Source organism: Salvelinus alpinus, chromosome 27 (genome assembly GCF_045679555.1).
Source record: "Salvelinus alpinus chromosome 27, SLU_Salpinus.1, whole genome shotgun sequence".
Taxonomy (NCBI): domain Eukaryota; kingdom Metazoa; phylum Chordata; class Actinopteri; order Salmoniformes; family Salmonidae; genus Salvelinus; species Salvelinus alpinus.
Genome location: NC_092112.1, coordinates 36,231,922 through 36,247,115, shown reverse-complemented (window position 1 = coordinate 36,247,115; position 15,194 = coordinate 36,231,922). Strand labels below are relative to the sequence as shown.

The 15,194-nt window shown below is 44.1% G+C and overlaps 1 protein-coding gene across 1 annotated transcript in view; it reads right to left on the bottom strand.

The window, feature by feature from the left end:
* LOC139555874 (neurexin-3b-like) overlaps positions 1 to 15,194 on the bottom strand; it is a 112,848-nt gene that overhangs the window by 92,657 nt on the left and 4,997 nt on the right. Inside the window, exons 2-4 of the mRNA XM_071369242.1 lie at positions 7,406 to 8,566; positions 1,027 to 1,047; positions 578 to 607 (exon numbers count right to left, since the gene is read on the bottom strand). Coding sequence (XP_071225343.1) covers positions 578 to 607; positions 1,027 to 1,047; positions 7,406 to 8,102 — 748 coding nt within the window. The 5' untranslated portion in view covers positions 8,103 to 8,566. The remainder of the gene's footprint in view (positions 1 to 577; positions 608 to 1,026; positions 1,048 to 7,405; positions 8,567 to 15,194) is intronic.

Sequence of the window (15,194 nt, the reverse complement as noted above, 5' to 3'; positions counted from 1 at the left end):
ACATATGGAGGAAGCATTCACATACACGTGCACACACTTTCTCTCTCTCTCTCTCTCACACACACACACACACACACACACACACACACACACACACACACACACACACACACACACACACACACACACACACACACACACACACACACACACACACACACACACACACACACACACACACACACACACACACAGTCATTATCTGCTGAGGTCAGGCTAGAGTAGGAAGAGCAGATGTTGCCACTGCATGTTAGACTGTTAGACACAGCAGTGAGCCAACACACCATTATGTAATACAGAGAAACCTGGGGAAGGGGCATGGGAGGGGGCACAGGAGGCATGGGAGGGGGCACAGGAGGCACGGGAGGGGGCACGGGAGGCACGGGAGGGGGCACGGTATGATCAGGACATGCCGTGCAGCTCCATCCTCCCCTGCAACACTACGATGACAGCAGAGCACACTGACACACACTGACAGGTAGAGGAGACGTGGCTGTGAAGGGGCAGTGCACAGAGAAACACACACACTCAATCTGACCCCAAAGCAGGCGAGGGGAGAGAAAAGAAGAGATCGTACCTGACTCAGATGCCTTCAGATGTGCTAAGCCTTGAGGGAGAAGAAGAAGGCGAGACGGAGAGACAGAGAGTATAAGAACACACCAATACTGCTGCATTGTGATCAGGCATGCTTCGCTATAAAGGCAAAGCATGGCTATCAACACTGAAAACAAAGCTTTCCGTAGGGCATGGAAAAGCTTCATGTTTAGAACAAAATGTGGTAGAAGCATCAGGCACGACTACGCTGCAAAAATGTTAATCACGTTGATTTCTACAGGCCTATTGATAGACCAGTTTATAGTTGCAATGTCTGTGATGCATGTGGACATTGTAATATTTCTTACGTTCGTAGTTACTTTATTATCTTGCTGTACACCGTACTGTGTGTGCTGTCTGAAAATGTGTCCTGTAACTATTGAGTCCTCTCCTCCTTCCATATGTGAGTCTCATCTGAGAAACAGAACTCACCTGGTTTCCTCTGAACGGCTGCTGAGGAGTTAGCAGGGGGGAGGGAAGAGAAGGCAGAGAGATACCTAGCATTAGCATCACACTGCTTTGGCTTGCATGGTATCTATCATGCAAAATAAATACCTAACAACACACGGAAGCATTATTTTTCTGTTAACATGTAAAGGACCAGAGCTGCCCCTGTACATGCCTGTTTAAAAATAACAACACAAAAAAAACATCCTGTGGAGAGAAGAACACATGAAACATCTGTCCCATCCTTTCAGGGAACCAGATTGTACATTGTAAATCATCATCAATTAATCTGATTAATTGTATTAATTAAACAACTCTTTCAAATCGCAGCAAATATTTCAGGAGAGACATAATATTTAGCATTGTATATACCACAGTGTTCCTCACATACACATAGTTAAAGCTAGAGAGGCATAAATCCCAGCTCCTGTAGAAAGCCAGATGTGGATTTATGATGTTGTGAGGTTTGTGGATATCTAGAAACCCCCGGACCGATCGTCTAGCCCCCCCCCCCCAACCCAACCCCCCGCCAACCCAACCCTCCCCCACCAAACCCCAGAGTTCACTTCACTGCTGACCCAAATCCTTTCTGCACACCATCACAACCTCCCCTGACTTCACATTGGCTTATAGGAATGCACACTGTTTACTCCTTCAGGGGTTCAGCATCTTTTTCATCGGGTAAAAAATAATTGAAAGTTACAGCCCTGAAACTCAACACCCAGAGGCCCAACGCTGCAAGCCTCGGAGGATGTTGAACCTACATAAATGTGTAGTCTATATTATTTCTAGCTGTAGAGCGTCATGTCAAAAAAAAAACAGTAACACATTGAATTTACACACATGAAGTAACCGCACAACGGGATGCCATGTATTCTCACACGGCTATGCTGCAGCTGTCTGCGGCTATCCCTCCTTAACCTCAAGACATCTTAACCCTGGCCACTCGGCCAGAGCCGAGTGTGTGTGTGTGTGTGTGTGTGTGTGTGTGTGTGTGTGTGTGTGTGTGTGTGTGTGTGTGTGTGTGTGTGTGTGTGTGTGTGTGTGTGTGTGTGTGTGTGTGTGTGTGTGTGTGTGTGTGTGTGTGTGTGTGCGTGTAGCTGGAACGGTTGTAAAAGCTAAATGCCAACAGATTTCTTTAATCAGCCCCTGAGAGCAACATGTAGTGGGAGGAAATGAAACAGATCGTAATTAAGAAGGACGGTATTAGATGTTTAAAGTGCCAGGCTAATACGCCATATCAGATATTAATTCGATTCAAAGCAATTAACGCTAGTTGCCGTGGTTAGATTTCTGGCCGGCCGGCCGCACTGGAGGCCATTCAATTCCCACCCAACCAACCAACTAGCGTGTGGGAAGTGGGTTTCTTGTATTTATTTGATAGATAGCAAGTGGTTAAAGTGAAGGGCATACACTCAAAATGGCCACTCAATCGTGTTATCTGCATGGAGGCTGTAAATTCCCACTGAACTTGTGGGAAGAGGGTTATTTTTATTTAGCACTGACAGCTGTAGCTGTCGATAGTGGTTGTAGTGATAGAGTGGAGGGCATGATGTAGGTACTCAAAATGGCCACTCAGTCCTGCTACCTGCGGCCATGTTGTTCACTGACGGCCATGTTGTTCACTGACGGCCATGTTGTTCACTGACGGCCATGTTGTTCACTGACGGCCATGTTGTTCACTGACGGCCATGTTGTTCACTGACGGCCATGTTGTTACTCATGTTAACGTGACATGGTCGACAAATACTCACTGGATATTGCGACATAAAAACATTTTTTTTTAAATGGAGGCACCACCTGCAGGAACAGCTAATGTATCAGTAGCTGGAGTAGCCAGATTACGGAGTACGACATTGGCTCACAGGGTTAAAGACAAGGAGCGAAGGGCAAAAGACTAAAAAAGGGAGGTAGCAGAAGCCTGATAGACAGCATCCCTGCAGGCGAGAGGGGGATTTGGTGTCCCTGGCGCGTGTGTGTCTGTGAAATGCTGGGTTGCAAAACACATGCAGTTAAAGCTTTCCTCCTTCCCTTCACATAGCTGGCTGCAGTGTCCAGAACAAGCCAATGGATGGCAGATAGGAGAACATGTGGTTCCTGTGTAATCCTCTTCCTGCTCCATTTTACCAGCCGCAGCAGCTAGTGACGCCATCCTCCATCCCAGCCCACTCAAATTCTAACATCACTGTCAGGCTTGGGACCGGACACAAATGCCCTCTGCACTCCGCTTGTGTTGGAATTAGGCGCATGCACGCACACACACACGCGCGCGCGCACACGCAGAGACACACATACACACACACACGCAAGCACAGAGGCACACACACACATCAGGCAAGTCCTCCCTCTTTTTATTTCCCCCCCCCCTGACCTATTTCCATAGTAAGATTATTGTAACTGTCATTTTTCCATGTATGTTGATTAATCCCCAAAGCCGAGCTCCTAGGCATCTCTTCAGCACTTGTTTCACAGTTTGCTTGCCCCAGCCTTCAATTACTACTGTTTTCGCAGGGCAGTTTGTATAGTACAATAAGGCCTTTTTAGACTACTTATTGAAATGAAGGAAGTTGAAGAAGTCCGATGATGAGAACATGGCAATCAGTTTGTACGTTACATTATCCTACAGCTTGTGTCGATAGCTCCTAATAGCCTTAACATTCTGAATATCTCATTTGTAATTAAAATACCCCTGAGGCATTCAGTCTTTCAAATGTCTAATCTATTCATTTAATTTAATAGGTTTGGGAACACAAAACATTACATTTCCAGGCCATATAAGAAACAATGAATAGAGACCAAATATGCCACATTCCAAATGACTCTGCAGAAATCATTAATAATTTCACACGTTGACTGATGATAGCATTGCCAGCATCCCAAATGGCACCCTATTCCCTATGGGGCTCTGGTCAAAAGTAGTGCACTATGTACGGAATAGGGTGCCATTTGGGACGCATCCATTTGACTGATGATAACACCACTTCACCGCAATGGCTGTAATATTACCGAACAGCACGGGGGCGAGCAAACGGTGTCTTATTCCAGCCCCTCCGCTCTGACACACCTAGACACTGATACGCCCTGATCCACATGGGCGGACAGATTGAACATGTGTTTTATGGCCATCTGTTTATTGTCTTATTCTGCAGGTTGGCGGTTTAGGGCTGAGCTCTGTGGGCAGGATGAGGGCTGAGGGCTAGGATAATGATGCTGATTATGTTACAGCTAGTCTAGCTAGGCTAACACAGTCATCCTGGCGGACTGGGCTCTATGCGGCTCTTTGGGGGTGAGGGATAAGGGCTGGGATAATGATTATGTTAGAGGTATGCAAATCCCAGTCATCCTGGGCTGTTTGCTGAGCTCTGTGCTGAGGCTGTGGGAGGGCTGGGGGATGATGATGGTGCTGATGTAATGTTTAATGATGATGATGTTTCAACTAGCAAGGCTAACTAAGTCATAATATGAAGTTTCAGCTAGCTAAGCTAACCTAATCCTGATTGCTAGTTGCTAATGAAGCTTTTGCTAGCTACAGCTAGGCTAGGCTAACCCAGGGCAGGCTTTGACGATAATGTTGCTGTTGATGATGTTTCAGCTAGCTAGGGCTAACCTAATCATGCTGTGGGGCTAAGGCCTGATGATGATGTTTCCGCTAGGCTAGGCTAAACCCAATCCTCTTGTTTCAGCTACTATAATATAGGCTAAACTAACCCATTGTCACTTGATTAGTTTAGCCTATAGTTCATGTACACATTCAAACGCTAATCACTGAATTCCACTACACTGTACATTGCATACATGGCCTTTAAGCAGGCTAGGTTGAAGTTAACAACTGTGAAAACTATGAGCTGAGCATACGTCATATAGCCCATCCCAGTCTAAATGCTAAATGCTTCTGAGGCCTAGTGGTCCTTGCCATCTGCCTGCTGTATGAATCCTGCTCCAGGGCCCGCTAGGATAACTCTAACTGCAGCTGTGTGTGTGTGTGTGTGTGTGTGTGTGTGTGTGTGTGTGTGTGTGTGTGTGTGTGTGTGTGTGTGTGTGTGTGTGTGTGTGTGTGTGTGTGTGTGTGTGTGTGTGTGTGTGTGTGTGTGTGTGTGTGTGTGTGTGTGTGTGTGTGTCTTTAGCCATGCAGACAGTTAGTCTGCCGTACACACACACACACACACACACACACACACACACACACACACACACACACACACACACACACACACACACACACACACACACACACACACACACACACACACACACACACACACAGTAAACACTTACAGGTCCGACAGATTGCACCCATTACTCATTAGCGTAACACATGATGCAGCATCAAAATCCTCAATCAGTCTCACAGACACTACACAGACACTACACAGACACTACACAGACACAGACTTATGTCTGGTTGTGTCTCTAATGTCTCATGTGCTGACGGTGATGTTAAGCAATGTGGGCAAAATATGCTCTCTGTACTGTACTGCTGTGCAATAGTGTCTGAAGAAAAAACAACATGCTTTAGCAGTTGTAGACATACTGTAACAATAAGAACCCCCTATAAGGCGTTGTCGATTGCAGATGTCAGTTTGAATTTAGTGTGGTATTTGTCCCAGAGTTTCCTGGTCAAATTAGCCATTTCTGCTCTCATTATCCTCCTAATTATGCTTCAGCGTCTCCGCGGCGTAATCAACAATCAGCCACATAAATTAATCGGAGGGAGAGATATAGAGGGATGGGGGAGAGAGAGAGAGAGAGAGAGAGAGAGAGAGAGAGAGAGAGAGAGAGAGAGAGAGAGAGAGAGAGAGAGAGAGAGAGAGAGAGAGAGAGAGAGAGAGAGAGAGAGAGAGAGAGAGAGAGAGAGAGAGAGAGAGAGAGAGAGAGAGAAAGAGAGAGAGAGAGAGAGACAGAGAGAGAGACAGAGAGAGAGACAGAGAGAGAGACCGAGAGAGAGACCGAGAGAGAGACCGAGAGAAAGAGAGAGAGAGAGAGACTGAAAAGTTGTGTGCGTGCTGGACACAGGGGGCTGTTCCAGTTAGCACAGCAGGAGAGTGCTCTCAGTGCTGTGCTCCTGTCTAGTGGCGTTTGTCCTCTCCACCAATAGGAGTGCTGCGTTGTAAATTAGAAGCACTGCCCTGGGGCGGTGACATGGCCCTCTATTCAACCGTCGTCCTGAATCACAAGCAACCTATTAAATCTCAGTTGTTTTAGCACAAGAATGTTATCGCTCCCATGGCAGCTCTGTGTCGGCCTGAGAGAAGCTCTCAAACGGATGGATCTCCTCTCCTCATTGTTAGACAGTGGCTGAGAGAGAACGGAACCAGACTAAAGGATAACGCCCAGTCACTGAGACTGACAGTGCAGCGGACATGTATGCTTTTCTGACATACAGTATCTTGTGTTTTGGAATGCTAAGCATAGCAGTGGGGTGGAGTAAATAGCTAGTATCCAAAATAAAAAATATATGTTTGAAACCCTTAAAAAATTTGAACCAAAAATGGGAAAAAGAGCTGCAGTATAAGGTAACAAGCCACAAATGGAGGAGTAGTCAGTGTGCATTCATCCCCTGTATTTCAAGATGGAGTTGCGTCATTATTCAACCTTTCACTCTGGCCTAACCAGCCAGGAAGTGACCTAACCAGGCAGTAACAGGAAGTGGGTCAGCAGTGAATCAAACTCAGCCATCATGGGTCGCTAGTCTCAAAGCCCCCCAAATACACTCCAGACCGATGAAAAAGAGGAAGGAGGTGATGTTGTCTGAGAGATACAGTAGCTTCCTGTCTCATGAAGGCAGAACTAAGGACTAAAGTAGGAATTTACTATGAGCTTTGTCAGAGCACTACATTTCAATAAGACACATAGCAGAGACACCCTTGGCATAAGTGACCAAGAGGAGAACGATAAAGCTGTTCCTTATTATTCAAACCATTTTGTACCTTCTGGCCCCTGTAACACTTGCAGGAGCTGAATATATGGGAAGAAAGATGACTGAACATTGTAATATCAAACAGTATTGCATCCCTGTACAGATTTCTCATGAAAGTAATAATAGAACGCAGAGGGTATATCCTGGTATATCACTTCCAATATAACTCCCACATACAACATACAATTCATTTAAAATAAACTGTGAAAGAGGAACCACCCACACAGAGATGTCCATGTTTTCTGTTCGAGCTGAATCTGTGGACATGTTCTTGTAAATATTTTTTTTTCCAACATGGAAATGGTACAAACAGTGTAGCAAAAACCTTGGAGAAAAGAGTCAGTTCATTCAATTCAAATATTGTATAAACACCTTTAGAATTCATTATTTATACCTAGCTATCTACATTCAACAAAGACATTGGTCGGTATGACTGAACGATCTTACCTTCACCGCAGGTCCGTCCGGTATATCCAGTTTTGGAGCAGTCACAGTAGGGTTCTCCATCAGCCATGGAGCAGTGGCCTCCGTTCTCACACGGGTTCTCTGTACAGAGACCCATCATCTCCAGACGCACCTTCTGACTGTTGATCAGCGTGGGAACCTTGTTTCCGTAATTCAGCTCTGTGATAACTCCTTTGAACGGTGGCAGCTCTCTAATCGTCGGCAGGGTGATGGCCGAGGTCCTGATGTCTCCGGGTACACCTCCGAGGAAGAGGTCGCTGACGATCTTCATGAACTGGCGCTGTGGTCGAACCTCGTCCGCCTTGGTCTGCCCGTCCAGGGCTAGGACCGTTCTGAGGTTGTGTCGGCTGACTGTAGCGAAATGCCAGCGGCTGTCGTTGACTGTTTTGTCAGAGGTGACCGTGGTCTCGGCGCAGTCGACACTGAAGCAGAGCTGGAGCTTCCCGTCCGTTACCGTGAGGAGCAGGAAGTCGCAGTAGCCGCCATCGTCAAAGTAGAGGATCAGGGCGTCGGACGCGGCTGTTTTGAACTGGAAGGTGAGCTCACTTCTGGTGCTGGCGTCCCAGCGGACGTACCGAGCCCACTGACCCTCGGAGCCTGTGAACTCCAGACCCTGGCACAGGCCCAGCAGAGTACTGAGCAGCAGGAGAACACGCTGGGAGAGACTAAAGGATTTCATTGTAGAAGAAATGCGGAGGGTAGACTCTGCCAGTTGGGGTTACTTGTTAGAGGGAGAGATCCTTAGATTGTCAATAGCATCAGGTGTGTTTTTTTGTTTCAAAGACTGATATATTTAATGTACTGTATGTCCCACGCGTGCAATGTCTTATTTAAGAAGATGATGCAATATCCTTTTGATTGTGCTATAGACCAGAGGCTATTTAAAGGATGAAAATCCTCCAGTCGAATCCCAGTCTTCCAATCCGAGAAGAGGAGTAAATATCCGTCTTCCTACCTATCGACAATGCTGATCCTCAGTGTGTTCTGTCAGTGATACAGAGGCCCATCCGAGGATTTTCCTTTGAGGCGACTGCAAGGATTAAAACAGACGGCGACCATCTTGGCTTCAGATCCGTAGCCACGCCCTGTGGCACTGTGCTGTATGTTCTAGTCCAGTTTCAGGCCTTACAGAACTTCCCGTAACTGCAAAACAGAAATTCCATCATTATTCCGTATAGTTACTCAGCTCACCAAAAAACATGATTAGAGTGTAGGTTCCACAAAGGGAGAAACACAACAGTCTAAATCAGCATAAAATGTGCTGGTCCAGCTTTAGGCAAACCAAAGCTGGAACTGAAAAACAACAGGAATTGTATCATTATTCGCACGTAAGAGTACCAGCTCACCAAAAGCATTTATTGACTATTGGCTAATGGCTAATTGCCCCTGAGGGGACAAATAAAGTTGTAGTGAAATGAATATAGCTGCCAGAAATAGAGGTTCAAAACACACCAAATTATCATAAAAAGAATGATTTACAAGTATACCTTCCAAAAATCATCATGTGAGAAAATTGCCCTTTTACAACCCATAAACATTTAGATATTACAACTGCCTTTTATGTGCTACAATCAACTGAGCTAATGAGAGCCTAGTTTGTGAAACTGATTTGGTCGCATCTCAGTGATCAAGTAGTTTAAACACACATTAAAGGTTTATCATAATCATTTTCATTTTTGGACGTGGTCTACCAATCACTTGTTTTATCTGAATAGCAACTGGCGTTATCTTCAGGCTTTAAGATGACTTATCATTATATACACTGAGAGTTGAAGGCTTGAATTGTAGTGTCCCATTCAGTCAGCATAGAAATATTATGAAATCTGGTGAAGAGGTTTCTTGGGCTTCAGGAATGAGACAAAAAAATAAAGCCAAATTAACAATTGAACTTTTTTAGAAGTAAGAGGATATCGTTGAACCTGCTGTGGTCAAGGCTACGACGGCGCCTGTGCAATGAGTGGATCTTACTCAGGTGTTCTAAAGCTCATATCAGACTGAGAGCCTAATGCTTCTATGGTAGTTCTTCACGAGTTTTAGTTTAGAAAACGATCTCGCCGAAGAAGCGACACTTACAGGGGTGATAAAAACAGCTTGATTGCCGTAGCAACATCAGGGAAACTGGGCAGAAGTGAGTGCTGCTTCAAATACAGCAGTTCTGCAGCATCTTTGACTGAGCCTCTCTCATTCTCCTTAATTGCCGGCCTCAACACATTACGGAAAGAGATTAACTGTATAGGAAGCTCTGGGGACAGGTCGTCTGGATACTGGACAGCCAATAAATTGGCAGATACAAACAGGTAATAATCTTTAGCGGACAACAGTACCTTGAGGGATTGAACAAAAAAAGTGATTTGCAATTTCGTTCATACTGGTTAAACTGCGTTTGAGTTGTGTGGTTGCAATATCTACAGCCCCTTATCTGGTATATATTGGCATGCGTCCTCCAAGACTAAGTTTAAATTGTGTGTAGCGCAATGGACATACAGTATAATGCACAATGTCTCAGGAAAGACTGTCTGGGTTGTCAATACTCAGTATGGAAAACAGTCGGGCCCACAACCTGCCCCCACAGGCCGTGGTGGAAACATTATTTTGCACACAAAAATGCAAAGCGACGCAGTCGCATACTGTAGCTACTATAGGCCTCTACGTAGAAAAAAAGAGAGAGACAGAGAGAGAAGCAGCAAGGAGGACTTCGGGAGACCAGGGGAGTCTCTCAAGTTAGATTACGTTTTATTTTATTAAATGTAATTTACCTTGAATATTGTAACCCACTGAGTTCAACAATAAATAGTGGCTGAAATGATCCTCAAGCCAACTTATTTTTTTCTCATTGATAATGTATTTATTTGATGTGTCATTTATTTTATAAATAGCAACTAAATAGCAGCTAAATACTGTATATAGATATACACTATGGCCAAAAGTATGTGGACTTGGCTATTTAAGCCACACCCGTTGCTGACAGGTGACAGAAATACAATCTCCAAAGATAAATATTGGCAGTAAAATGGTCCATACTGAAGAGCTCAGTGACTTTCAATGTGGCACCGTCGTAGGATGCCACCTTTCCAACAAGTCAGTTTGTCAAATTTCTGCCCTGCCTGAGCTGCCCTAGTCAACTGTAAGTGCTGTTATTGTGAAGTGGAAACGTCTAGGAGGAACAACGACTCAGCCGCGAAGTGGTAGGCCACACAAGCTCACAAAATGAGACCGCCGAGTGCTGAAGAGCATAGCAAGTCAAAATCGCCTGTCCTCAGTTGCAACAATCACTATCAAGTTCCAAATTGCCTCTGGAAGCAACGTAAGCACAAGAACTGGTCGCCGGGAGCTTCATGAAATGGGTTTCCATGGCCAAGCAGCCACACACAGGCCTAAGATCCCCATATGCAATGCCAAGCGTCGGCTGGTGTGGTGTAAAGCTCACGGCCATTGGACTCTGGAGCAGTGGAAACGCGTTTTCTGGAGCGAATGACGCTTCACCATCTGGCAGTCCGACGGAGGAAACTGGGTTTGGCCGATGCCAGGAGAACGCTACCTGCCCCAATGCGTAGTGCCAACTGTAAAGTTTGGTGGAGAAGGATTAAGGTCTGGGGCTGTTTTTGTGTTTCTATTTCCAGCTTTAATAACTGAACAAGTAATTACATTATTGCCGCCAGCCAGCAGTCTAAATGGCAGCATCGCGACAGAGTGTAAAGCTTTGTCAAATGTTAGGTTTAACATAAGCTAATGACAACCAAATACGCCTCCCTATAAACATGCATCCATTAGCTAAAGCAAAGCTATAGGCTACCAGTGGAGGCTCTTCAGAGGAGGAAGGGGAGGACCGTACTCCTCAGTGAATTTCATAAATGTTTTAATTGTAAAACATTTAAAAATGTATCCTTTTTAGATAAAACTACACAAAATATAACCACATCATCAAATAACTGATTAAAACACTATTTTGCAAAGAAGGTCTACAGTAGCCTCAACAGCATTCTGTAGGGTAGCACAATGGTGTACCCGGAGGACAGCTAGCGTCCGTCCTCCTCTGGGTACATTGACTTCAAAACAAAACCTAGGAGGCTCATGGTTTTCACCCCCTTCCATTGACTTACACAATAATTATGACAACTTCTGGAGTACGTCATCCAGCCTATCAGAGCTCTTGCAGCAAGAACTGACATGTTGTCCACCCAATCAAAGGAACAGATAATTCATCTAGTAATGAAAGCATAAGGTACAGCTATCTAGCACTGCAGTGTATAAAATGTGGTGAGTAGTTGACTCAAAGAGAGAGAAAGACAATAGTTTAACAGTTTTAAACAAATACATTTCTTCCAAAATGAAGCAAAAGCCAGAGACAAATATACACAGTTGAAGTCGGAAGTTTACATACACCTTAGCAAAATACATTTAAACTCAGTTTTTCACAATTCCTGACATTTAATCCAAGTAAAATTCCCTGTCTTAGATCAGTTAGGATCACCACTTTATTTTAAGAATGTGAAATGTCAGAATAATAGTAGAGAGAATCATTTATTTCAGCTTTTATTTCTTTCATCACATTCCCAGTGGGTCAGAAGTTTACATACACTCAATTAGTATTTGGTAGCATTGCCTTTTTGTTTAACTTGGGTCTAACGTTTCAGGTAGCCTTCCACAAGCTTCCCACAATAGATTGGGTGAATTTTGGACAATTCCTCCTGACAGAGCTGGTGTAACTGAGTCAGGTTTGTATGCCTCCTTGCTCGCACACATTTTTTCAGTTCTGCCCACAAATATTCTATAGGATTGAGGTCAGGGCTGTGTGATGGCCACTCCAATACCTTGACTTTGTTGTCCTTAATTAAGCCATTTTGCCACAACTTTGGAAGTATGCTTGAGGTTATTGTCCATTTGGAAGACCCATTTGCGACCAAGCTTTAACTTCCTGACTGATGTCTTGAGATGTTGCTTCAATATATCGACATAATATTCCTCTCTCATGATGCCATCTATTTTGTGAAGTACACCAGTCCCTCCTGCAGCAAAGCACCCCCACAACATGATGCTGCCAGACCCGTGCTTCACGGTTGGGATGATGTTCTTCGGCTTGCAAGCCTCCCCTTTTCCTCCAAACATAATGATGGTAATTACGGCCAAACAGTTCTATTTTTGTTTCATCAGAACAGAGAACATTTCTCCAAAAAGTACGATCTTTGTCCCCATGTGCAGTTGCAAACCGTAGTATGGCTTTTTATGGCGGTTTTGGAGCAGTGGCTTCTTCCTAACTTTCTTGCTGAGCGGCCTTTCAAGTTATGTGGATGTAGAACTCGTTTTACTGTGGATATAGATACTTTTGTACCTGTTTCCTCCAGCATCTTCACAAGGTCCTTTGCTCATGTTCTGGAATTGATTTGCACTTTTCGCACCAAAGTATGTTCATCTCTAGGAGACAGAACGCGTCTCCTTCCTGAGCGGTATGACGGCTGCGTGGTCCCGTGGTGTTTATACTTGCGTACTATTGTTTGTACAGATGAACATGGTACCTTCAGGTGTTTAGAAATTGCTCCCAAGGATGAACCAGACTTGTGGAGGTCTACAATTTTTTCTCTGAGGTCTTGGCTGATTTTCCCATGATGTCAGGCAAAGAGGCACTGAGTTTGAAGGTAGGCCTTGAAATACATCCACAGGTACACCTCCAATTGACTCAAATTATGTCAATTAGCCTAACAGAAGCTTCTAAAGCCATGACATCATTTTTTGGAATTTTCTAAGCTGTTTAAAGGCACAGTCAACTTAGTGTATGTAAACTTCTGACCAACTGGAATTGTGATACAGTGATTTATAAGTGAAATCATCTGTCTGTAAACAATTGTTGGAAAAATTACTTGTGTCATGCACAAAGTAGATGTCCTAACCGACTTGCTAAAACTATAGTTTGTTAACAATACATTTGTTGAGTGGTTGAAAAACGAGCTTTAATGACTCCAACCTAAGTGTATGTACACTTCCGACTTCAACTGTATATAGTGAGAGAGAGTGTATTTTTTTCACTTTCAGTTTACCTTACCTATCTAGCAAAGGCAGCTAGCTAGTTTAGTGTACGGAAACACCCTGCTCAAAAAGAGGGATGCTTTCTTAGCTAAGTGGCTATGACTCTCCAACACAACACTGGAACTCTTCCAAGTCAAGGTAAGCTTTTGGTATTACTAATTTATTTCCACCAGAGCCGCCAGTGTAACTGCTTACTGACTGTACACTGTAACGTTACTGGATGATTGTAGAGGGTTTACTAACGCATTAGTTCTATTAGCTATGCTGACTATGACGTTACTTTAGCTAATATGGTGACATCGATGTAGGCTGTGTGTAGTGGTTTGACTTGGAATGTTTTTTTCACCTGGTCACATGTAGCTGATGTGTTGTGCATTGAAGCAAAGGGAAGAGGTGAGAGAAGGAGAGAGCATAGGACGGGTCTGCCAGGAAAGTGAACTGTGTTTACGCATGATCAGGGGTGTATTCATTCTGCCGATTCTGTTGAAAAACGTTTCTTAAACGGAAGCAAATGGAACAAAATGGGGATAAACGTAGCTGATTCTGTCAAATAGAAACTCTTATTTTCAACTGTTGGACTGATGATTACACCCTATATCAGATAGATGCAGGCAAGAGTGTGCAAGGTGTTATTGAATGTCACTGTCTGTCCATGTGTCACTGTCTGTCACCTCAAATTTGTCTCTCAACCTGTGTGGAGCTACGTTGTAAACTTTCTGTCATAAACTAGATTGTAGCAACCTCATGATGGGTATAGGGAAAATGTGAGTATCATATAGTAGCATAAACCTATCGATGTTACATTGAACAGGGTGAATGGAATATGAATGAGAGTCATCCAACACGCTGTAATAGAAATAAGGCCATGCTCATGAAAGAAATATTGTCCTCCCTCATCTTAAACGGCACTGACCGCCACTGTAGGCTACATGCCCTGGCACCACAGAAAGCCTATCATCGATTCGATAGGCAGCCGCATAGACATGCAGCAATTTCAACGCTATGAACAGTGATCGGTAGTCTAATCTTTGTGAGTGGCTTGTAGGGAGGGGAGGGGGAGGTGAACTCTGACTTTGCGGGGGTCCAGAGAAACTGTGTTATGCCAGTTAATACTATTACCATGCTGTTACAACTTTACTCTGTGCTGCAATGTAAAGTGCTACCAAATTAAAAAATATGTTTCTTGTCCTACATACAATAAGGTGAGCCCATAAAGAATTATGAAAAATGATCCGTTTCTGTCTTAATCCTACTATTTCCTACTTATGACTGCACTACAGTGAGGTAAGGGGGAAGGTGTTCTAGCCTGTGACATCCACTTGGTTCTAGTGGTGGGTATACAGTGCATTCGAAAAGTATTCAGACCCCTTCACCTTTTCCACATTTTGTTACGTTACAGCCTTTTTCTAAAATTGATTTAATTGTTTTTTTTCTCCTCATCAATTTACACACAATACCCCTAAATAACAAACAAAATACAGGTTTTTCGATTTTTTTAAACAAATGCATTATTTTATTTTTTACGGAAATATCACATTTACACAAGTATTCAAACACTTTAATCACTACTTTGTTGAAGCACCTTTGGCAGAGATTACAGCCTCAAGTCTTCTTGTGTATGATGCTACAAGCTTGGCACTTAGATGGGGAGCGTTGCTGCACAGCTATTTTCAGGTCTCTCCAGAGATGTTCGATCAGCTTCAAGTCCGAGCTCTGGCTGGGCCACTCGAGGACATTCAGAGACTTGTCC